Here is a 23,857-nt window from a genome sequence, read left to right on the forward strand (position 1 = left end):
TAAGGATTCATCCTTTGTACTCACGAACGGCGCCAGGCAAGTTTGTAACCATAAGGTAAACCGTTGCACTGTATACACATAGTACTATTTAGTGAACTGTATACCATTTCATATAAATGTACGATTCTTTCTTGTAGTTCCTTAATTTATATTCTGAGGTGTCCCGCAACCGAGTAATGATTCATCCGTCCGAAATAGTACACCAGGAAGTACTGGGAAAGGAATGTGAAGAAATTTGATCTTGCTAGTTTCACGTTTGTATACTTTACAAATTTGAATTTTAGATGTTCACAGACGTAGTTATATAATAATTAGAATAATGGATAGAATTATATAGTTCGCGGAGCTTATTTTTCGTATCTCAGTTTCTTGAACTCTGAGAGGGCGCTCAAGAAGTATATTTTCTCACATCTTACCGCATTCACTCAAAATAATGCTTAGATTGCTCGGATTTCCGGCAATAAGCAATCAACTGCTTATCTTATTCAGCGCATCAGCATAGCTCTAATGCGTGGTAATGTTACATCCACTCTCGGGACACTACCATCTCCTAAAGAGCTGGGTGAAGTTCTTTAATGCATGACTTCGTATTTTATGGATATTCAGGATATATTGAATTACTAGTTTAATCATTCTTTGCACATTGTGCGCATTAAATAAATGCATTTTTGTAGAATATGAAAATATAAGTAGGTTTGCGTTGTAATATACCATTTGATATTGTACTTGTAAATAAATCATTTCACAATAAAACATACTGTAATATTTACCAGAACTTCAATTTAGGTATATTTCATGTCAAGACGTAATTCAAACATTGGCTTCAAAACAATGATTTCAAATACTCGAAGTAATAATAAAAGAGAGATTTTAAAATACAAACTCCATTCTTACTGACGCATACACTAAATTCATAATACCTACTTATAAAAAGACAAGTATAGAAAATATACTGTATTTTGCTTAACCATCAAAACTGGAAAACATAAACTTGCCAAATATTGTTGATAAGTGATTCAATGTTCCGTTAACCTACATACAAATTCTGAGCACATATATATTACTGTAAAATTTGATAAATCTGGGTATTATACATAATATCTGCATTTATTCATAATTACCTATGGAACTGGTAAATATGATAAATTTGCGTAAATATTTCGTTTCATCAGACGATGTAACAAACGAAACAGTGCCTTTTAAGGAATGTGCAAGAGAATTTACCACATAAGACAGTAAGGGGTATCAGAGGTGAACATACGAAAGAAAATACGGTTCAGTCAAATGTAAGTGTAAGAGAAATGACCAACTGTGTAATTAAAAGTGCCATGATGCCTTGCTGTCTTAAGGCTTTGATGTTTGTAAAAATCTGACACTTTTTGCAAAGTGAATGAAGATGATAAACTTTTTAAAAACATTTTCATAACCCAAGTTTGTCAGAGATTAAGCACTTAAACTAATATGTTCAGTGTGTTCATTAAATTTCATACTTATTCAAGGGCTTTACATATTTAAAATGTTCGTCTAATTTGAAAGTTTATCATATCGGTATACATAAGTTATAGACATATTATACCTATCTCAATTTGTAATTATGTGTAGTTTCAATGAGCCTGTATTTCTGTTTCTCATTTAGTCATTTTCATGAAGCAAACAAACCCATTCTGAAAATTATTCCGAAGATTATTTTCTGTTTCATTTGGTTTAGGTCATATCCTGCTGTGAGAGTAGTGATATAAGTCAGGGTTAATATACAGTGAAATATTCATGAGAAATCATTATATAAGTAATTTTGATGTGGTTTTGAATGGAGAAAAGAGGTATAACTAAATATGCCTGGAGTTTTCTAAACATAATCAGTAATCACCTTTTATATATCCTGTCACATATATATGGAGGATTTGTGAGTAAAGAAGCACCCCTTCGCCATATAATCTTTGCCTGCGCTCCGTTTCTACTATTTCGCAAGTTACCTGTGTTCCGTGAGTGCAAGTGCGCATTCGCAGCATTTGAAATATTGGGTCACGTGTTTTGTCGCTGCGAGATTCAGCTCGGCCTTCCCTCTACAAGGGACTAATACGGGATCTTTCGAGGTGTACACTTCTAGACTTCAGCGCCGGTGCAACAATTTTTGGAAATGCCATGACCACATTTTCCGAAGGAAATATCAATGAGCGAAGTAAATGAAATGTTAAGGATTCCTTTATGTATTCAGTATATTCAAGAACTTCATTATTTACTCTCTACGGACTTATGAAATAATTCTAAAGCACACATTATTCATGAAATCGTTTCAAGACTAACATCTTGTACCCAGTACCTTTCTGAATATTCTGAATATTCTTGCAGAATTATGAATTAATATCCACAGCTTTTGATTTGAATGTATACTGTCGTATCTTCTCTTGGCAAGTCAATTAGGAATAAATATAAATACTGGGATGAACAAAGTATTCACAACCTTGGAGTGTACTTCCATATACAACTAAACTTGTCAACGGAAGATAACAGGAAGATAAATAGTCTTATGCCTCAATCTTCCTAAAGAGAAGTATTCTAGACATCCTTAGTTCAGAGCAAAATGTAGCCTACTCGAGTTGAACTACCTAAATAATTCATGTAACAAAGAGAAATACCTTATATATGCCTCCTAATTCTTAAGTTATTAAATTCCAGATTTCAAAATACATTTCGCGAAAGCAAATTTTTTTGTAAACACCTTTTAAAATCCCAATCATTTAACTGATTGGAATTTGAAAGTAAAATATCGTGTTTTTAGTAGGAAGTTAGGTTTTCTCAGTTTATTTGCTCTAATTGTGCTCCTGGATTTCTTAGATGATTTCTTATCATTCTATTGTGAAAATCATTGGCATATATAATGGATTTTAAATAAATAATGCAATAATAGCGAAAGAACCTAGTTATTAGCTAAATACTAACAAAATAAAATATATTCACTTACTGGATTCTCACTCTATCTACACCACTTTTCTTTGCATGGTTTATCTACAGAGCTTGCAACTGAAAGCCAAATTTACATAGGACTGCATAATAATTGTACATAATGCAGTAATACCCTTTCCTGGACCTTATTTCATTTCAGTATAAATATATTCATACTGTTTTTTCTCATATAAAAGAGTACCTTAGGCTAATTTCTTCTCAAAATTCATATATGGGTTTGTTTTGCTCAACTATCACAGGTATACATTTACATACTCATGCGTTAAAATGGGAATGAACATATACATATATTTAGTTTTGTGGAAATATAACTTTCATGCTTTCTTTCCTGACACAAGTAGGACATAATTTTCAACAGAGAAAGGACAATATAAAACATTCTCTGATACGTGCTGAAATATCATATCATTCGTATACAATCTGATTAGGCCTAACTTACTATACAAATGATGACATTGTAAAAGATCTCTGATGACACCGTCAGTTTTTACCCGGCAAAAGTAACTAAAATGCAGCAATAGTACGCTCGACAGAGTGCTAGTTCTCTGCCATCTGGTAGAATGAAACAAAATGCCGCAAATGACGCGTAGGTATACTAAATGGCGTCAAATCAAAATGCCTGCACATAACAGCTGAGGCCATACGATAAATATTAATGTAATATACCACCACTAGCCAAACAGTTCCATTCATCCGAATAGAAATACTTGTAAATGAATATAATGCAAAATACTTTCAGGGTAGCTAGTTATCACGTGTACTATTTATCTCACTACATCATCTTTCTAGGAAGTGGTATTAACAATAGACTATATCAGGAAAATTCTTCATCGCATTATCAGCGTAAATATTCGTTTTCCAGCTGGTAATATTGAGTTATATACCCATGAATAATCTATTTTGTTATTACTACGTCAAAACTACTGTACACATTACGCTAGAGAAAGCTTTGTATGATACACTGATCGTTGTCATTCTAGACTCATGAATTCTACTTGAATCATTCCACCAGGTTCCTATCCACTCAAACAGAGTTGATTATCTATGTAATAGATTTCTGCAATTTAAGAATGAGAAAGTGATTTATCTGATGAGCTTTCCTATAATATGAAAGAAATTTGATTTCATCTAAAATACTCAAATTAGAAATTAAAAACTCATTTCCTTAAGATGATTCTTTTTTTGTTTAAGGATTAGGGATTCGAAACATATTTATCATCCCCGTATGTTTATACACACTGCATTTTAATTATAACCTACGAATGAGAGCGATCACTGAAATTCTCATTTTGTGCGCTAGGTACTTCTGTGCAAAGTTATAAGCCACTGTGTCTGGGTCTGTCAAAAGCTATGATTTCGCAGACTCTTCATCGGTATAGCTCTTCGAGTTCGACACTCGTATCTTCCCCAGTTCAGTCACATGATCTGCTTCTTCCCGAAGCTGGCGATAGCCAGAACAGGGTATCGCTCTGTCAGATACACAGCTAACCACATCATAAAGTTAAGGAAGGGTCTGAAAATCCAAGCCCACCACTTGCTTATTAATAGAACTTGAGAGACGAACCTTTGTAAGGCCCACACTGAACGACTGTAAACACTAATAGGTCGTGAGTCCCTTGTTAAGTACTCGATTCCTGCAAGATCGTACGTGAAAGACATAAAGGCGTCGTACTCGAGGAAGGGAATCATATGCCACATGCCGTACAAGAGAGCTTGCGTCATCTCGGGGAAATGAAGTGGAGGCGTCTCCAGCGAAGGAACTATGACCTCCTGGAGAACCGCACGGCAGAGAGCGCGCGTCTCGGCGGCGTCCTTCCGACAGAGGTTGAACCTGCAAACATACCAACCATTACTAGAAGTATTATCATACATCATCGGCGTCTTGTCAATCGCTCCCAGCTTAAAATGTGCGACAATCACTCCCAGTCCATTATATAGTACAGTCCAGCTGTTCACCATGGACAATCGCCCCCAGAAGGGGCCGTTCTCGTTACAGGAGTATACCTGACGGTTTTCCCCACCACCATTCTTTACTATTTACGACCCTTATTACCCGATTACACCGCTATTTGATACCCATCATCACATCTGGCCTGGTAACATGCTAAGCATGGGGACAGGCAGATACTCCTGTATATCACATTCCCACTCCTCCCTGCTATCTTTCTCTTCTTACAACTAATAGCATGTCGGAGGCAATGTAGAATAGGACGATTGCCACGCGGGGGGAGCGGACTCCGGGGGGCCCCCCGAAAAAAAAAAAAAGGCAGGCCAGCTACGTACGGGGAAAGTGTTACACTGACTCTACGAGTCCATCAGATGTGTTCTGGCAGGAAAACTAACTGATTCTTATGTTAGGTTAGGTTAGAGCTTACCGTGACTGTTTATTGAAACTTCCATGTCAAGCCCAACTAGAATGAACTAAATAAATATGACCAGAACACTATGACACTTGGAGCGAAAATGAGAGGAAGTTGGGCTAGCAGGTCAGTGCAATTTTTGGAGTGAAAGGGACAGTCCTGTGGCGTTTCCCGTGCTTATTCCAGCGGTCATTGTCTCAGGGGAGGGGGCCGAACAGTGGCACACGCGCAGGTGTAAACAGCTAATGGATTCGCAGCGATTGTCACACATTTTAAGCTGGGAGCGATTGTCACTGGTGGCGAATGACTTTCTGTATATTCACATCATCGACTACTTCTGAAAAGTGGGATTTTTCAAACAATTTACTCGTAAAATCTATGCGTAATACCCCGGAAGTTCTAGCAGTTCTGTTAAAATTCTCGAATATCATATTATCAGAAAGTTACAGTAACTTTTACGTATAACACCTGAAAGATATCCTCAGTGTGATTAATTATACACTAGATAATTACATTTTCTTCTTAGTAATTAAGAGGGGGGGGGGTAGTTTATTCATCTAACCATGTTGAGTTATGCAATGTATCCTGCCCTTCTTTGGTTATAATTACTTGTTTAGTGAATGCTCCCGAAAAATTAATCGTCTGACTCACTGGCTGAATGGGACTGCGAACGTATGCTCGTCATAATACATAACTTAACCTACACACAACCCATCACCACTGAAACATGCAATAGTCATCACATCCCTCCACATAGCGTTGGCGTCCAGAAGGGCAGTATGTCGTAAAACCAGATCAAACCCACTAAAAATTGCCGAGACCGAGAAAGTAGGAAGAGGCCACCAGGAAGAGAATAGAAGGGGAGCTTCCTAAAGCGGTTGCTTTTCGGACTGTTAACAGTCCTAAAAATTGAACTTGGCGCTAAAGTCTTCGTAGCAACAATTTTGCAAGCCCTCATAGAACTCATTTCAAGAAAGTAAACAAGTTTTCTTTATAAATGACCTGGTTGCCTTGAAACATGCTTCATTTTACATGCGTACCGAATATGAGAAAAATTACCTACCATGGCATTTTCTTTCACTTTAAATTGCTCGTATAATTTATGGACCTTTTACGAAGAAATGATGTAGACTTGATGCTGTATAGGCTTTTGGGCTTATGCCGTGTCAAGAAAATAAGGTGAAATTCTTTACGTTTCGCAGAGAACTGTGCTCTGAGTCATCAGAAGAAAATCTCGACTGTCCACGAGAAAGGCTTCTTAAACAATACTCTTTGTACTAATATAAAGAACGAAAGTAAGAGAAATGAGCCAAATACCCCGGATGTTCCAGCGGTTCTGTTAAAATTCTCGAATATCACATTATCAGAAAGTTACAGTAACTTTTACGTATAACACCTGAAAGATCTAATCCATTCCTTTCCTCAGTGTAAATAATTTATTGTTTAAGAATACTTTCTCGTGAACAGACGAGATTTTCTTCTGATGACGCAGAGCACAGTTCTCTGCGAAACGTAAAGAATTTCGCCTTAGTTTCTTGACACGGCGTAAGCCCAAAAGCCTATATAGTGTCATGTCTATAAGTACGGGCCGTGAAAGCATCAATGGCAACGTTGTAGACTGTAATTAAAATGCACGCCTTGTCCGGAAACAGCCGATTCGTTAGCTGAAGTTTTACTTTTCGTACTTGAGACATAAACATGGCAAGCTTATTTCCGACAAGAAAATATTGAACTAAAATTTACGGTTTAACGTATATTTACTAAAATACGTTTAACTTATTTAGACGCACCAATATGTATAGCCTATTAATCAAGTCCTAGGGGGTCCGTGGTCTGTAATTTCGTTAATTTTGTCAATTTTTCAGATATTTATCCGTTTTACGCCAACTCAAGGCCATATCAGTGGTTTTTAGCTTTCGTGTCTGTTTGTCCATCTGTTCCACCATCACGGCGGAACTGCTGGTTAGATCTCCACCAAACTCCATATTTAGAGTATACTAATCCAGGGGTAGGTTTAGAAACGCATATAATTTAAAAACCGCTGTATAGACAAGGGGTTTATACTAAATCAGAACAAGTTTTCTCAATTTTCTCTTATACTACTGATTTTCTGTAAAATTCGAAGACCGCACGTGGAACTTCTCTTCATTTTGAACAACTTTTGTTATGCACATAATTTCGCTTACTCTACAAATGACGGAGAAAGTTACTATTTTCTGCGAATTTCAGATTCTGCATTGAGTGACCGACAGCGAACCTACCGGTTACAACAGCAACGTCTCTGGCTGCTTACCAGCAGAGAAATAACGTAATGCCATTTTTGACATTATTCCTGTAAACTCGTGGTTGTTCATTGGGTAGAAAGTGAGATAGACGTCAAGCTGCCATTCTGCAGGATATTTGCAGAATATCGTTGGAGGTCACAATCGTCTTCGAAGTGTGGTTGTTAATATTTCAACAGTACGCGTAGTGTAGCCCATTATTTCACACCATAAGACGTTTTCTGGGATTTGCTATAATTTTTACTGTATTTCTCTTCTACTTCCGTTTTCTACTTTAATTTCTTGCCTCTGCCTTGCCTCTTTAGGCTTAAGCAATAACACCATAAGTCATCTTCTTATTTAAGAATCCCTGTGCCTAAATTTCTCCGTTGTTACCGCTTTCTTAAATCCGTAACTCATATCATCATAATTTACTGAGGGACAGTTCATTTATGCAATACATCCACTGCGTTTTTTGCTTTAGATAGAGCTGCATTTCTCGATTATTATTCAAAACCCCCAACTCGATTCTGACTGGCATTAGGAAAAGGGGCCTGTCGTTATAATGAAAACTCCATATCTTCACTGTGAATGGCAGTAGGCATGTGATCCTGTACTGGTTGCTAACATATTATGTAAATGTGTGGAGCATGTTTCTAGCATTACGCAAGGACTTCACAACTTTTACTTTCGTTAGTTACAATTAAGCAGTGAAATAATGTTATATTTGTTATATTGTTAACTGTTAAGATAACAAGAATTTCTAGGTGGGTATATTTTCAATGAGCTCCCGAAAAGAACGGTATTTCATTTCAAAATCACAGTGCAATTTGAAAATCAACATTCTTAGTTCGGGCACAGGCTACAAGTACCTGCAGATATTCATTTTAGACAACATTCATTGGCTTCGTATCCTCATCCGGCAATGATGGCATCTGTAAATATAATAATGGCAAAAGTTTCACGAGAAAGTGATGGTATTCACTCTGATCTTCACAAGAAAAACATGGTATCTCTCAATCTCTTCATAAGACAGAAGTGACATTCACCATTCTCTTCAAAGGACAGCGATGGTATCTATCACTCTCTTCGACAGTAATGGAAAGCACCACACAGATTTCAAACACATACAATAAGAATAGGACGGAGTTAATAAAATAACACACTGGGTATGAAAAAGATTAGCACAGGATAGGGTAGAATGGAGCTCTGAATCAAGGTGGTTTATGGTCTGATAACGCAAAAAGCAAGTAGAACTAAGTATAAATCAAGTCACAAAAGTTAGGTGGACAATATAAATAAACGCACAGACCGCCTTTGATTGAACTCTCATAATTATTTTTCAAGTTCCAATTTTTTTGAAAACGCGAAATTTCTACGAAATATAGATGTTTTAGTACCTCTCCTCGATGCCAAGTAGATGTCCCATAGTTCGCCAGAAATGGACAAAGCCCTCCTCATCCTCGATCGACCCCTTGATTCCGAGTTTCTCTGGAGCGAGGAGACCAAACCCCATGAAGCCAAACTGTGTAAGGGCCATGTCCCGTTGAGTGATGGTCCCAATGCCGGCGCGGGAGGCTTTCCGCGCCGCGGCGCAGTGGAGCCCCCGCACCTTTCGCAGCGACAAGTATGCCCTAAAAACAGATCAACAAAGAATATTTAGCTGACATTAATCCAAGGTGAAGCTGGAAATATGACTAGCATCTAAAGTTATATAATTAACTTAATATTTTGTCTGTCCACTTAGAATTTTTGCTTCATATTTGTTTTTTAATCTGGAAATAGGTGGGTTATACAACAGTCGAAAATAGGTTTAGTTGTATTTGCTTTTTTGTGTTAGAGTGCTAAGACTTCACAAAAAATAGGTTTGACAAAATTTATTGAAACAGTTTGTAGGATATCCAAGTTGTGTACTAGGCTATATTTTATTTAAATAGCTCAAAATAGCGTAGGAGTATTTGGGAAAGGGCTAAAAAGCGATTTTGTAAATATTTTCGTTAATAGTAATATTGTACTGAAGAACTGTATATACAATGTTGAACCGAGCGGTTTAGCCATGCAGTTAGGATCGCACAGTTGTGAGCTTGTATTCGGGAGGTAGGGGATTTGAATCCCACCGCCGGCAGAACTAAAGATGGTTTCCCGAGATTTCTCATTTTCACACCAGGATATACCTTAACTGAGGCCACGGCTGCTACCTTCCGTCACCGAAAACCCTCGATGTGTTAGTGCGACGTTGAACAAGTAAAACAAAAAAAAAAAGATACATCATCATCATCATCTGTTTACCCTCCAGGTTCGGCTTTTCCCTCGGACTCAGCGAGGGATCCCACCTCTACCGCCACAAGGGCAGTGTCCTGGAGCTTCAGACTTTTGGTCGGGGATACAACTGGGGAGTATGACCAGTACCTCGCCCAGGCGGCCTCACCTGCTATGGTGAACAGGGGCCTTGTAGGGGGATGGGAAGATTGGAAGGGATAGGCAAGGATGAGGGAAGGAAGCGGCCGTGGCCTTAAGTTAGGTACCATCCCGGCATTCGCCTGGAGGTGAAGTGGGAAACCACGGAAAAACACTTCCAGGATGGCTGAGGTGGGAATCGAACTCACCTCTACTCAGTTGACCTCCCGAGGCTGAGTGGACCCCGTTCCAGCCCTCGTACCACTTTTCAAATTTCGTGGCAGAGCCGGGAATCGAACCCGGACCTCCGGGGGTGGCAGCTAATCACGCTAACCACTACATCACAGAGGCGCAAAAAAAAAAAAAAAGATACGCAAAATATAATTTTAAATATTTTATGTTCTGTATGTTTTTGTTCTACGGCGAATAATAACGGATAAATTCGTTGTTGTTGTTTTTGTTGTTGTTATTATAATAACATTTCTTCCGAAATTTCTAAATATCTGTGCAAGTATTAGTTTTCTGATAAGTGTACTTAAGACGAGTTGTAGAAAAACAATTTGTAAAAAGATCGAATCATGGTATGTCTTGGGTGTTAGAAGACGAGAGTGCGAATACAGATTCCTTAGTTGTTCCCATCATAGTAGCCTCTTACGACATTCAGGGGTACAGATAGAGAATGCATCCTTTCACAGCTCGGAAATAAAGTGTCCCGATAAATCGAAAGAAATACAGTAATTTTTTCTCTTCCTTCCACAGGGTTCAGAATTTTAATTGATATTTTCCCGTTATAGTTATTCGCCATTGCTTTGTTTACAACCTCTCTTTATAGGTCTTGCCAACGGCCGTAACCGTGTTGAAACACCGGATCCCGTGAGATCTCCGAAGTTAAGCAACATTAGGCGTGGTCAAGATTTGGATGGGTTGCCACGCGCTGTTGGCGGGGGGGTAAGGGAATGGAAGAGCGGAAAGGACCTGGCCACCCCACCGCACGTAAACTCCGACTCAGGGACACCTCTGCGGAGGTTCGGACCTGCCTCCGGGCAGAATATACCCTTGCCTTATAGGTCTAATACGTCCAACATCAAAAACAAAACATGCCTTTCCGTCCACCAAAATGGCGTCGTTCTTCCATCCATACGACGTACACTGGTTGCGTGGTTATGTTGTCGATTTTTTGCTGACGCAAAATTGCTTACGCTAAGGCTGATGACACACGGAGCGGTTTTTGCCGAGTCGGCCGCCGCCTGTGATTGATACACAGAGCGGTTTTTGCCGACTGTGACGAAACCACTGCCTGCTCGATCTGCACCTAAAATGACTGCTTATAAGCAGTCATCGGGTGCGTATCGAGCTGGCAGTGGACAAAACACATTAGCGAGCGCGACGTTAGGTGAGGAAGTTAGCTAACATTATATAAAAATAAATTATTCTTATTCCAGCAGTCTACTTACTCTATATGTCCTTTTACTTGTATATTATTGAATTTCAAAGATACTTCATGATATCTAATACAGGAATAACTACCAATGATGCAATCGCCGCGTAAATTCAGCCACGGCCGACTGGATCTATCGCTAGAGCGACGCATCAAGTCGGCCGTGATTCAGCTGAATGTATTAAATCAATGGCGCTAGAGTGCGCACAAAGTCTTCAAAACGCTCGCTGCACCACCAGCTAAACGACAGGCCGAGTCGGTAAATCTGCCGCCTGTCGGCGAGCACCGCTGTGTCTGTTTCATCCCATCTGATACAATAGAAACATGCGCCGAATCGGCGGCCGACTCGGCAAAAACCGCTCCATGTGTCATCAGCCTTAATGTGCGAGCAACGATAACGGAGCTATTCACGAATGCAGAATGATACTGCATTAATCCGTAACCGTCGAACATCGTAAATACTTTTCAGTAGCCATGGTAGCGAGGTAACTGGAGACGATGGTGGTTCTTGTCGTGACTGTTTTGACGTAGAGTGCATCTGTAGTTTCCGAAATGTAGGCTACTTGGGTGGGTGAGCATTACAAAAACATGAATGTTTTAAAATCGAAATGATTTCTAGACAACACGTATGAAGACAATGTTCATTACTTCATTTTAAAGAGGTGGGACCAGTGTATCTAGCAACAAGAGTCTGAGCTCGGTATTATGTCATCGAGATGCAATAGTGCCACCATCTTGAGGTACTAAAATAGCCATGTCATGCGGCTAACAATTAGTGTAGCTATGGACTCTGTCGTGGTACCAGGTCGTGCGAGGTGTCCTTTCATTCATCTCAGCGGATTATCTACATGTATACGGCATAAAATAAATCAAATAAGGAATATTTAAGAATATTGTGGTGCGAAGAAGTGCGAATCATTTTTCTGTTTATCAAATGTCGTGGCATATTGAAAATAAATTGCTTCAAAATTACTGAAAACTTATTCGAGAGTTTTGCTATTTGCTTTACGTCGCACCGACACAGATATGTCTTATGGCGACGATGGGATAGGAAAGGCCTAGGAATTGGAAGGAAGCGGCCGTGGCCTTAATTAAGGTACAGCCCCGGCATTTGCCTGGTGTGAAAATGGGAAACCACGGAACACCATCTTCAGGGCTGCCGACAGTGGGGCTCAAACCCACTATGTTACGGATACAAGCTCACAGCTGCGCGCCCACAACCGCACGGCCAACTCGCCCGGTTTAAAAACGTTTGCGATGATTTCTGGAATTGTGCACGATGACAATCACCCGAATGTTCGTCTTCATCTACAGATTCCCGGCCTCCTTAAACCTTGAACCACTGTTTTTGCTCGCCTTAAACCTTCCTTCAGCATTTAAAGTGTTTCAGCCACAGTTTTTATAAGCCTGAAACACAACTTAGTGCAGATTCTTTGCTCCTTAACATCAGCCATTTCGAAATTTGCAGATGAACAAGAGCGCAGTGTAAAGAAAACTGCCGAAACTTGAAAAACCACATGCACTTACGAGGACGCCAGTTGACAAACTAAAAGTTGAAACATACACCAAGAAATATTTAGAGTCAGAACTTGGTACCGCAACTTGTTCACGCGGGATATTCAAGTATTTGAAACTTCTGGGTAGCCCTTCGTATTTCTTACCATATGTATCTTACTTCTCATATCACGGACGTTATCTTGAAGACATACACATTTGTTTACTATTAAGAAATATAAACGTCCGACTCGTTGGCAGAATGGTCAGCGTACTGGCCTTCGGTTCAGAGGGTCCCGGGTTCGATTCCCGGCCGGGTCGGTGATTTTAATCGCTTCTGATTAATTCTTCTGGCTCGGGGACTGGGTGTATATGTCCGTCCCAACACTCTCCTCATCATATTCAGACAACACTACCAACCACCACAGAAACACGCAATAGTGCTTACATCCCTCCATAGAGGGTTGGCGTCAGGAAGGGCATCCGGCCGTAAAACAGGGCCAAATCCACATGTGCGACGCAGTTCGCACCCGCGACCCCACAGGTGTGGGAAAAAGCGGCAGGAAATTAAGAAATATAAACAGTAAAGGATTGAACTCATACTGACTAGATACTTTATTTGTATAATACCTATCGCTCGGTGCGTATTTTACGTCAGTCAAAACTTGCAACCTCCACCCCGACACAGCCCTATCCGAAATGTTTTGTTTGACGAAAATGGCGCGATCATCAACCATTACTGACCGGAAAGATAATCAAGATTGTTTGATGCACAATCAACTGCTATAAATTTTAAGGGACGTTGGTGTGTCGGCATTTTGTCCCACCGGAGTTCTTGAATGTCGACCGAGCTGAGTGGCTTTCTGAGGCCAAGTTGACAGATTCAATCCCGACCCAGGCATTCAGAACAAAATTCCATCACCTCGACGTCTTCGATAACCTTAGAACAGGCACCGTAATGCTACCAAATGTTTTCATTTCTTCCCCTGAGGGGGTGTGGCGGGTCTATTAGGAGATACGCCTTCTCTCAGGCCAAGAGGATTTTAAGGTGATGTATAGAGAAGAGGGGGGTGTTGGCAGCCATGGCCTATACTAGGAACTGTCCCGGCATTCGCCTTTGTGCAAGAGAATGGAAAATCACGGAAAACAATTCTCAGGACAGCCGACGGTTGGGAACAGTCTCTCTCTGTCTCCCGAATGCAGCCATCGGTAAGCCGAAGCCTAATCTGCTCGGTTGGTCGGTCGGAATGCAGAGCTGTAGAGCCACGGTAGAGCCGTGGCCACCGGTATGGCCGAAGCCGACTCTGCATCCGCCGACGACAGGCACTCTTCTTTATCAAGTTTTCAATGTCCTCCCTGAAGGGGATGGGCGGGCCACCTAGAGGGTAACGCCCTCTCTCTGGCTAGGACATTTAGACGGGTTGGAGAGCAGGTGAAGGATGGGGAAGAATGGAATGGCACTGCCCACCTGGTGCACTTTAAATGGTATTTAGTGTTCTCGCCATGCGATTATAAAGTACTCGAGAGCACGATATCTCCGGAAGTACTTTCCCTATTTCAAACTTCGTCGTACGAACCGGTATAATAACGTTGATATCCATTCATTGAAATATTTTAGCATTTAGTTTGGTATGCTACCAATAATTAATCTTACCTAGCTACCGCTCTATGATTTGAAATACTTGAAATTAGAAATAATATGGCTGCTCGTACGGAACTTAAATATTGATAGATTTCCAGCTCCCTTTAGAGCTTTAACTAAGAGGCCTTTTGGGAAGTAGAAGGTAACAAAAGGTTCCATGAACTGCGGAGTGTTTCTCTCAAATGTTGACTATGTTCGGGACAACCTGCCTGTGTTCTTTCGCTTATGAAATACCTAAAAAATAAAGCACAATCATGATTAACTGATTCTCATCTGCAGGACTGTTAACATGTAGCTACATTTTACTTCTTCCTGGATATCTCTGAATTCAACATTTAAGCTCAAGGATCTCACTAATCCGATGTTTTAAAATGTTATTTATTTATTTATTTATTTATTTATTTATTTATTTATTTATTTATTTATTTATTTATTTATTTATTTGTGCACAATGTCAACAGTCTTCATTATATTAAATGTTGATTCTACAGTATTATACTTTTCTGACAGTCAACTTTTGAAAGTAATATTGTGAACAAAATCGTAAAGATAGAATCTTAATTTCTTTATATTTGTAAAGATAACACCATATAGAACACAATAACTGACTTAAGGATTTAGTTATTTATTAATTTGCCATGCAATCATATTTATGGAATTTGACCTATTTTCTTAAATTACAAAATTGTAAACTCGCAAGGTTTTCCTCTTAATAGCAAGAGACGGTTCGCATCTACAAAATTTACGGATCTCCTTGTAAGTGTACGAATGGGAATTTACTAGTTCAGTTTTCAAAACTCGCGCCTTACTTTTATGCAACCCTACGCAAACAGCAACCGACAGGAGATTGTAATGTGCGCTCTTCAGCTGACACGCGCTCCGTTACTGCCTGCTTTTTGAGTAGCTACGTACTTCTTGTAGGAGCTCAATTTCAACATAGTTTTCACTGGAATGTAGTAATCACTGTTGCTTCCGAGATAATCCAAACCGTTTTCATACATCAAGACCATCAGATGTACAACCAGTGCAATTTCATTCAATCGCAATTCTTGATTAAATTTTTATCCTGTATCATTCAAGGCCTTATAAATTTGACAATGTTGATTTATTCATCTGTCTAATGAATTTATGCATTCATATATTTTTTCAGTTTGGAATAAAAATGAAATTAACATTTCAATTTCATTCAATTAACATTTCAATGATTTTGGGAAGTTCTTGAAGACACAACGTCCAAAATTCCACAACACCATGCGAAAACTTTGGTTGGTGATTTCAACGCTTAGACAAGTAAAGAAAGAAGGTACAAGAACATTTAACTTGAAACTCATGTCTACACACTTCAAGGCACTCCCGAGCAAGAAGAAGACATGGGCATCTCCTAACACGTTGCTGGGGGAGTTTCATATCGACCATGTTGCTATTACGACCAGAAACCGAAGGGAAATCTTGAACGTCAAGGTAAGAAAAAGTTTAAACATATATTTGGACCACTACCTCTCGGAGATTAAAATAAAATTCCAACCGAAGAAACCCCCCAAAAAAAGAACCAAGTGGAAGCTTAGAATTGTTACAGATACTCTGAAACAAAACAAAGAGACATATTGTGAAAATGTCGACGAAGCTGAATATGAACAACTGGGAAGAGATCAGAAAGTCAATGTTTAAAGCAGCTGAAGGTTTGGGGAATCCAGCGAGGAAACGAAAACACAGGTGGTGGAATGAAAAGTGTGATGAAGCTTTGGACATAAGACTACAAGCACGGAAGAGATGGCATTCCAACTAAACCGAGGAGAGATGGGAAACTTTCAGAGAAGAGAGGAAGAAAACAGCTAAGATCATACGATCAGAGAAAAGAAATTATGACAGAGGAAGTTTGGATTAGATAGAAGATGATTTTCAAACGATTAACACTCGAGTATTTTACAAAACCTTCAGAGAGGAACTACAGCCATCAAGTTTGTGTTTCAAGTGGGAGGGGATGGTAGTTTAGTAACGAATAACAAAGAAAATTGTCAGTTTCTCGCAGATTACTTCAAAATGTTGCTGAATTGTGCAGAAAATGTGGAAAGATTGGATACTAAAAATCTATCCCAGGATAACCAAGATTCCAAGCCACCGAGTCTAGAAGAGATGAAGGAAACAATAAATGAGCTTAAATACAACCAAGAACCAGGTGAAGATGGAATTATTGCAGAAATGTGGAAGTTCGGAGGAGAAAGTGCAGCAAAAGCAATCCACGCCGTCATAGGAGAAATCTGGAGAGATGAAAAGATCCCTAATAATTGGAAGTGTGCTCTTATACACCCACTTCACAAGAAAGGTCTCCGGACGAACATCAATAACTATAGGGCATATCTTAACTCCCATCAACATATAAGATGGTCTCCTAAGCACTAATGAGAAGATTTGAAGAACAATCAGATCATCTCGTTGGGGAGTACCAAGCTGATTTTCGAAAAGGAAGATCATGTGCAGAATCAATATTTAACCTGAAGAGCATTCTTAGAATAAGAGCTCTGAGAAGCCAGAACAACGTGGTATTATTTGTTTCTTTTAAGATTGCGTATGATTCAATTGACAGGCAGACTCTATTTAACGTCCTAGAGGAATTCTGAATTGACAGGAAAACAAGAATGTTATTAAAACAAACCCGGACAGAAACTTTCTCAAAAGTCAAATTCTTGGGTGAAATTTCAGAACCATCTGAAATAAAACGGGAGTCAAACAACGGGACTGCCTATCACCAGTTCTCTTTAACAGTGGTCTAGAAAATATCATTAGAACCTGGGAAAAGTCCTTGGAAGTGAAAGGAATAAGGGGAATACATTTAGGGAGGAAAGAACAGAACTTAGAAATTAAGTGTTTGGCTTTCGCAGATAATCTTGCCCTCTTGGCTCACAACCGAGAAAATGTCCAAATTATGCTGAATACTTTACATGAGATCGCCCAGAAAACGGGTCTCAAAGTCTCATATGGGAAGACGGAATACATGGAATATGGACATCAAGGGGAGAGGCACTTAGAAGTGAAGCTTGGGACTGTAAAAACAACTGAGAAATTTAAATATCTAGGGAAATGAATAGAACCTAACGGATTGGATAAAGAGGCGAATAGGGCAAGAATTAGAAAACTAGAATTAGCTTAAAGGTAACTAGAATTAGCTTACAGGTTAACCCGAAACAGATACAACAAAAGAGCAATATCTTACAAGGCGAAACTTAGACACTACAGCACAGTGCTAAAACCAGAGGGTCTCTGCGCTTCAGAGAGCCTGACAATGAATAAAAAGCGTGAGCTTCAAGATCTCGAAAAAAAGGAGAGGAGAATCTTAAGGAAAATTCTGGGAGGAGAAGAAGAAGAATAAGCAGAATAAGAAAAATAAGAGAAAGCCTTAGGTTCAATGCGGTCCATAGGCGGCTAAATTCGGAAACAAGAAGATTATCTCAATAATATCTTGAACAACCCACATTATTTACATGCATAACATGATTTTATGTGTAAAAATAAAAGCTCATCCAATTTTCTATATCGAAGGATTACTGAAATGTGGCCCTCAGAAGCTAAGAAAAATAATACTATAAGATTATTTAAACGTTTTATATGAGCGCTATTACGGTTAGCAAAATAATTTTTTTTCATAATTTTGACACCCTTCTACGTCTATTTTCAAACTGTCAAAAATTTCAAAATCTCAAATAATTTTTTCCTGGTTTTTGCCCAGCTTAATACTGCATGCCGATGGTCCTTACGTTCTTAGAAAAGTGACGTAATAATAATAATAATAATAATAATAATAATAATAATAATAATAATAATAATAATAATAATAATAATAATAATGCTTGGACACAGAGAGAAGACAGTCCATAGTGAAAGGATGAGGAAGTTATGGGAAGATAAGAACAAGAAGTCCAGTGCTAAACAATGGTTCTACGTGCTCCTTAGAGGGCACTACTACTACTAATAAGAATAAGTAATGTTATGGGTTTACGCTCTAACTACTTTTACAGTTTTTGAAGACACCGAGCAACCGGAATTAAGTCCCGCGGGAGTTTTTTACGTGCCGGTAAATCTTTTTTCTTTTTTTTCTATTTGCTTTACGTCGCACCGACACAGATATGTCTTATGGCGACGACGGGAGAGGAAAGGCCTAGGAATGGGAAGGAAGCGGCCGTGGCCTTAATTAAGGTACAGCCCCAGCATTTTCCTGGTGTGAAAATGGGAAACCACGGAAAACCATCTTCAGGGCTGCCGACAGTGGGGTTCGAACCCACTATCTCCCGAATACTGGATACTGGCCGCACTTAAGTGACTGCAGCTATCGAGCTCGGTGCCGGTAAATTTACCGACTCGAGGCTGATCTATTTGAGTACCTTCAAATACCACCGGACCGAGCCGGGATCGAACCCGCCGACTTGAGCTAAGGAGGCCAGTGTTCTACCGCCTGAGCTTCTCACTCAGACCGGCGTATTATTATTATTATTATTATTATTATTATTATTATTATTATTATTATTATTATTATTTTAACCATGCTGGAAGGCAACAACATGGAGTTGTTAAGATCTTAAATTGGAGTTCTAGCCATTCCACTCACCTGATCTGGATAGTCGGTAACTTCCTGCACTGCTGCTGCTGCTGCTACTACTACGGCTACTACTACTACTGCTGCTATTGCTCCTTGTTCTGGATGGTCTCAACATGTCTGTAAGACTCCGTCGTCAGCGTCGCAGTGAAACCTAAGCCAATGCCCCTGCTTTGATATCGATCGGCGACTCCTGACGTCTAGTCAGTGAGTCAGTGAGACCTGCGCACGTCTACCTCCACTGTTGTTGAAGAGTATCTCGATAGAGAGTCAATGGGAAGATGGAAAGAGTGTCATATTATTGGCGCGATTTCAAGAATCACAAACACACCTAGACTCCCCGATCCACGACGATTAATCCTCGGGTTAGTACCGTCGAGTTTAAGAAAACAACTCTTTCTGGAGATGAATAAATCATGTTACTTCTTAACTCTCAACGGTTTAATAATAATAATAATAATAATAATAATAATAATAATAATAATAATAATAATAATAATAATAATAAAGCCGCGCTCTCGCATTCATCGAGAGAGTGAAGTTCTTTTCAGGCACACTTCCAATGGCGGTGAGCTGTGTGTACCTTTCTAAATGCGTGCTAGCATTCTTCTTCTGCCGAGATAAGTTGCTCAGACGATTGAGGCATTGGTCTTAATGACCCAACTTGACAGGTTCGATCTTTGCTCAGTCTGGTAGTATTTTTAGGTGCTCAAATACGTCAGCCTCGTGTCGGTAGATTTACTGGCATATAAAAGAACTCCTGTGGGACTAAATTCCGGCACTTCGGCGTCTACTAAAACCGTAAAAGTAGTTAGTAGGACGTAAATCCCATAACATTATTATTATTATTATTATTATTATTATTATTATTTTTATTATTATTATTATTATTATTATTATTATTATTATTATTATTATTATTATTATTATTATTATTATTATTATTATTATTATTATTATTATTATTATTATTATTATTATTATTATTGTACCGGGCGGTACACCTCCACGCCGCTAATTTAAAATTTGCGCCAGTTGAAACTCCTCTGCTGGAGGAAGTCTGAACTTTATTGACGGTATTAATTTTTAAGTTTCTCAGAAGATGTCACTACGTGGAAATTTTGGAGTTTTTGAACTGTGTCATTTTCGACGTATTTTTGTTTTGCTTGTAGTAAGAAGTGTGAACTTTCTCTTCTAGAGGACACTACTGAAGATCAACAATAGTGCACCCTAGTGCGGAGTGAAAGAACTGTTTTCTTTGGAGAAAATTTAATTTCAAAAGTTTGTTCTTTGTTAAATTTCTTTCAGTCATTGTTTAAGTTGGCAATATTAACCCTTTCTTTCCCCTTGTTTTGAATTTAGCCAATCCCGAATTTCTTAAATTAATTTTCCACCAATGATGTGTTTCTTCTTCATCTTGTGTAGGGGTTTACTTTAACCACCAATAAAAATATTGTGGGCGGGTGTTTTCCTTCCTAAAACGCCTCGAACTTTCCGCGAGAGTATATAAACTGCTGATTTTAGGGTCTCTGCGCCACTTCTGTTCCATCTCTCAGTGTGTAAAGTACATAGCAGGGGGCGGGTAGCGCCTCTTTCTTCGGCAGCGGTCAACAACAAGGTAATGGCCGATTAATAACTTCTTTCTTTGCTAGCTCAGCAGTTTAACTCTCGGGGCGGGTCCGAAGTTTTTCCATGATGTAACCATCCTTAAAAGGTAAAGAACTTTGGTATCTATTCTATCTTTAAACTACATATCGGGATAGAGAGTGCTTAACCCTCTCGAGCTCCCACTCATATTGTTTTGAGGTGAACTTATTTTTCTCAACCTATTCTTCTTTAACGTAATGTAAATTGTTTCTTTATTAAGTCACCTCTTTAGTATGGGATTAGCCCTTGTATTAACGGCCTAGTGCCAAGTAGGTTTTAAACAAAGAGTATTAGGAGCGCAAGTTCGCCTCCTCTCAAATTGTTATTTTAGAGGCCATGTAATTAATCTTTTCTCACTTAATAGACCTCAGTAGGTTGGGTATTTTACCCCTGTGTCTATGTCCTGAGAGGACAACTTGAAGGTGGAGTTTAGTGTGGCCTTTCAGAGGCTTAAAGTTTGAGAGCGAGTAGCTCTTTCTTGAAAATTGAGTGTTGTATGCCTCGAGGAGGCTTTTCTGTGTAATTTGGAGCAAGTGCTCCTGAGCATGAATGGGGTTTTCTGCCCCTCTGTTAAAACTTATTTTGAAGTAAGGTTGGGCTGATTGCCCAAGCATTGTGAAGTCGGGGCGCGAAGCCCAAATCCAGTAAATTGTGTAACTACATTTTGTTGACTTGCTACTCTGTACCTGCCATGCTTGTTATTTCCTTATTTTGAAAAGAAAATATAACCTTGTTAAATTTTAAATTAATTTTACTTTCGTAGCTTGAGACCTGTTCACCACCCCGCACCTTCTTTCACCTCTAACTACCACAAAAACCCGGTAACAAGTGGTAGCAGAGCGTGGTTGAATGGGTCTCAATCTAGCCCCTTTTGACGGCTAAACATTGCTTTGATTCAAACTCTAACAATTTTCTCAGTTGCTGGAAATTTTTATCTTTACTGTTTCAAAATTGTTCTGTCATCATGCCCGGCCCTCGCGATGTTCTCCATCTTAACTATTTGCGCAAGGAGGAGTTGATCTATGAGTTAACTATCAGAAATGTGCAATCTGGAGGCACGGTTGCGATAGACACCAACAAGCTTAGAGAGTCCCTTGATTTGCCTATTTCCATCCCCAACTTGGGAGAGAAAGAAATTGATGACTCTCTTTCCACGATCACCGAGAATACTACTGGGCTAGCATCGGTAGTTAGTTTTTTTGATGAAAATGATCCTTCTCCTAATCAAATTAAGCGCGTGTAAGCCAGGCTATATCATTTTTCAAATAGGGTTAACGATCTGTTGTCTCTGAAGTTGAATGACGTTCAGAGGAAGGAAGCTAGTACGTTGCTTGAGAGTATTTCTGAATTATCTAGCAAGGTCACTCAATTGTTAACTGGGGAAGTTCCTCCCAAAATTGATCAACCCACCACGATGAATGTAGGTAGCGAGGAAGAGCCTCCTAAGGGAGAAGTCAATAGGATAACCGTTGCTGCTCAAACTATCTCCGCCCCATTGGACAACGAGTCTGAACGCCGTGCATCGTTGAGTAATATACGTTCTGAATTAACTTCCTTGCCACTGAAACCTTTACCTACTATGTCACCCGGGTTTAGCAGCTTGCCTCATCCATTGGCAATGTTGCTCAGAGGTATCTCTAAGTTTTCCGTTAATACCACCAGTGAAGTAATTTCATTTTTAAGCTTTTTAGTTGAATTTCAGAATCATGCCCTTGTGTTTTCTCTTTCCCCATGTCAGATTTTGCAAATCATCTATCCTTATGCAATAGGCATTCTCTCAGACAAAATAGTAAGAGCCATTGCCGAGTAATCATCTATTGAGGATTTCCACGCCCACTTGCTAGCTAACTTCATCCCGGCTAGGGCCAGGTCCTCCCTTATTCAGAAGTACTATTATCGTGTACAGCGTTTGGATGAAAACTTGGCAGACTTCATCCAAGATATTAAATTCTATACTAGGGTGTTTGCTCTTCATTTTCCTGAAGACCAGATTGTACAGGCTATTGTAGAAGGAATTTCACCATCCTATAGGTCATATTTGTGTTTCGCGGCGTGCCCGCAAACCTTCTCGGAACTTGAAGCATTGGCCGTTTCAGCGGAAGGGGTTAGATACGCCGATTCCTTGCGTGTCGCGAAAGAACCCCCACCTTCCTTTAGTAATACTCGGCCTCCACCTCGCCGATCAGTCACTCCTCGTAAATGTTACGCTTGCGGGTCGCCTGACCATCTGCGGAACAAGTGTCCATTGATCAAATCTAGTAGGGCAAATAATGGAGCTGGTTCATCACAAGGCTGTTTTAAATGTGGGGCTTTCTCACATATCGCCAAGAATTGCCCAAATTCAATTAGCACCCCCTCCTGCTCAACTTCCGGTGTAAATTCCACCAATGCCAATAATAAAAAATGACTAGTGGCTTCGGCTGAGTCGACTAATCCTTCTTCCCGAGGCTCAGCCCCTGGTAAACAGGTCGAAAATTCAGGGAACGATCAGTCTTCAAATTCATCTTTTGAATGCCCTAAAGAGTGTCTTAGGATTGCGGCGGATACCCCCGCACCGGTCCCCTTTCTCAAAATTGAGGTAAATAACGAACCTATAACAGCTCTATTAGATTCAGGCAGTGTTTGTTCTATTATTTCGGACCAATGGTATTCAAAATTGCAATCTGTTTGTAAACTACCTGACTATGTCTCTTCTCCTGTTCAATATGTTTCGGCTAATTCATCTCCATTGGAAATCCTAGGTTCTGTAAATGTCAAAATTCGTATTTTTAAATTTACTTGGAAAATCAAATTGTTTGTGGCTAAGCACCTGTCTTGCCCCATCATATTGGGAGCTGACTTCATTTCTCACACTGGTCTTGTGCTCGATCTTCAGAGTAAGTCGTGCACATTCAAATTTGCTTCCAATTGTAAAATTCCCTTGTTAAAGTGTAATTCTGTATCATGTTCATCTATTTCGCCTACCCAGGATGAGATGTTGTTAGACCTTAGACATCTACCTGAGGAGCAGGCTGATAGTATTCGTAAATTATGTCAGTCATTTCCAGAGGTGTTCTCTGATACTCT

At 39.5% G+C, this 23,857-nt stretch overlaps 1 protein-coding gene across 1 annotated transcript in view; it reads right to left on the bottom strand.

Annotated features, from left to right (window-relative positions):
• Nucleotides 1-3,461: 3,461 nt before the first annotated feature.
• Nucleotides 3,462-23,857, bottom strand: part of LOC136870987 (uncharacterized) — a 170,643-nt gene continuing 150,247 nt past the window's right edge. Inside the window, exons 4-5 of the mRNA XM_067144952.2 lie at nt 8,986-9,219; nt 3,462-4,795 (exon numbers count right to left, since the gene is read on the bottom strand). Of these exons, the coding sequence (XP_067001053.1) occupies nt 4,381-4,795; nt 8,986-9,219 (649 nt within the window). The 3' untranslated portion in view covers nt 3,462-4,380. The remainder of the gene's footprint in view (nt 4,796-8,985; nt 9,220-23,857) is intronic.

This window comes from Anabrus simplex, chromosome 1 (assembly GCF_040414725.1).
Source record: "Anabrus simplex isolate iqAnaSimp1 chromosome 1, ASM4041472v1, whole genome shotgun sequence".
Classification (NCBI taxonomy): domain Eukaryota; kingdom Metazoa; phylum Arthropoda; class Insecta; order Orthoptera; family Tettigoniidae; genus Anabrus; species Anabrus simplex.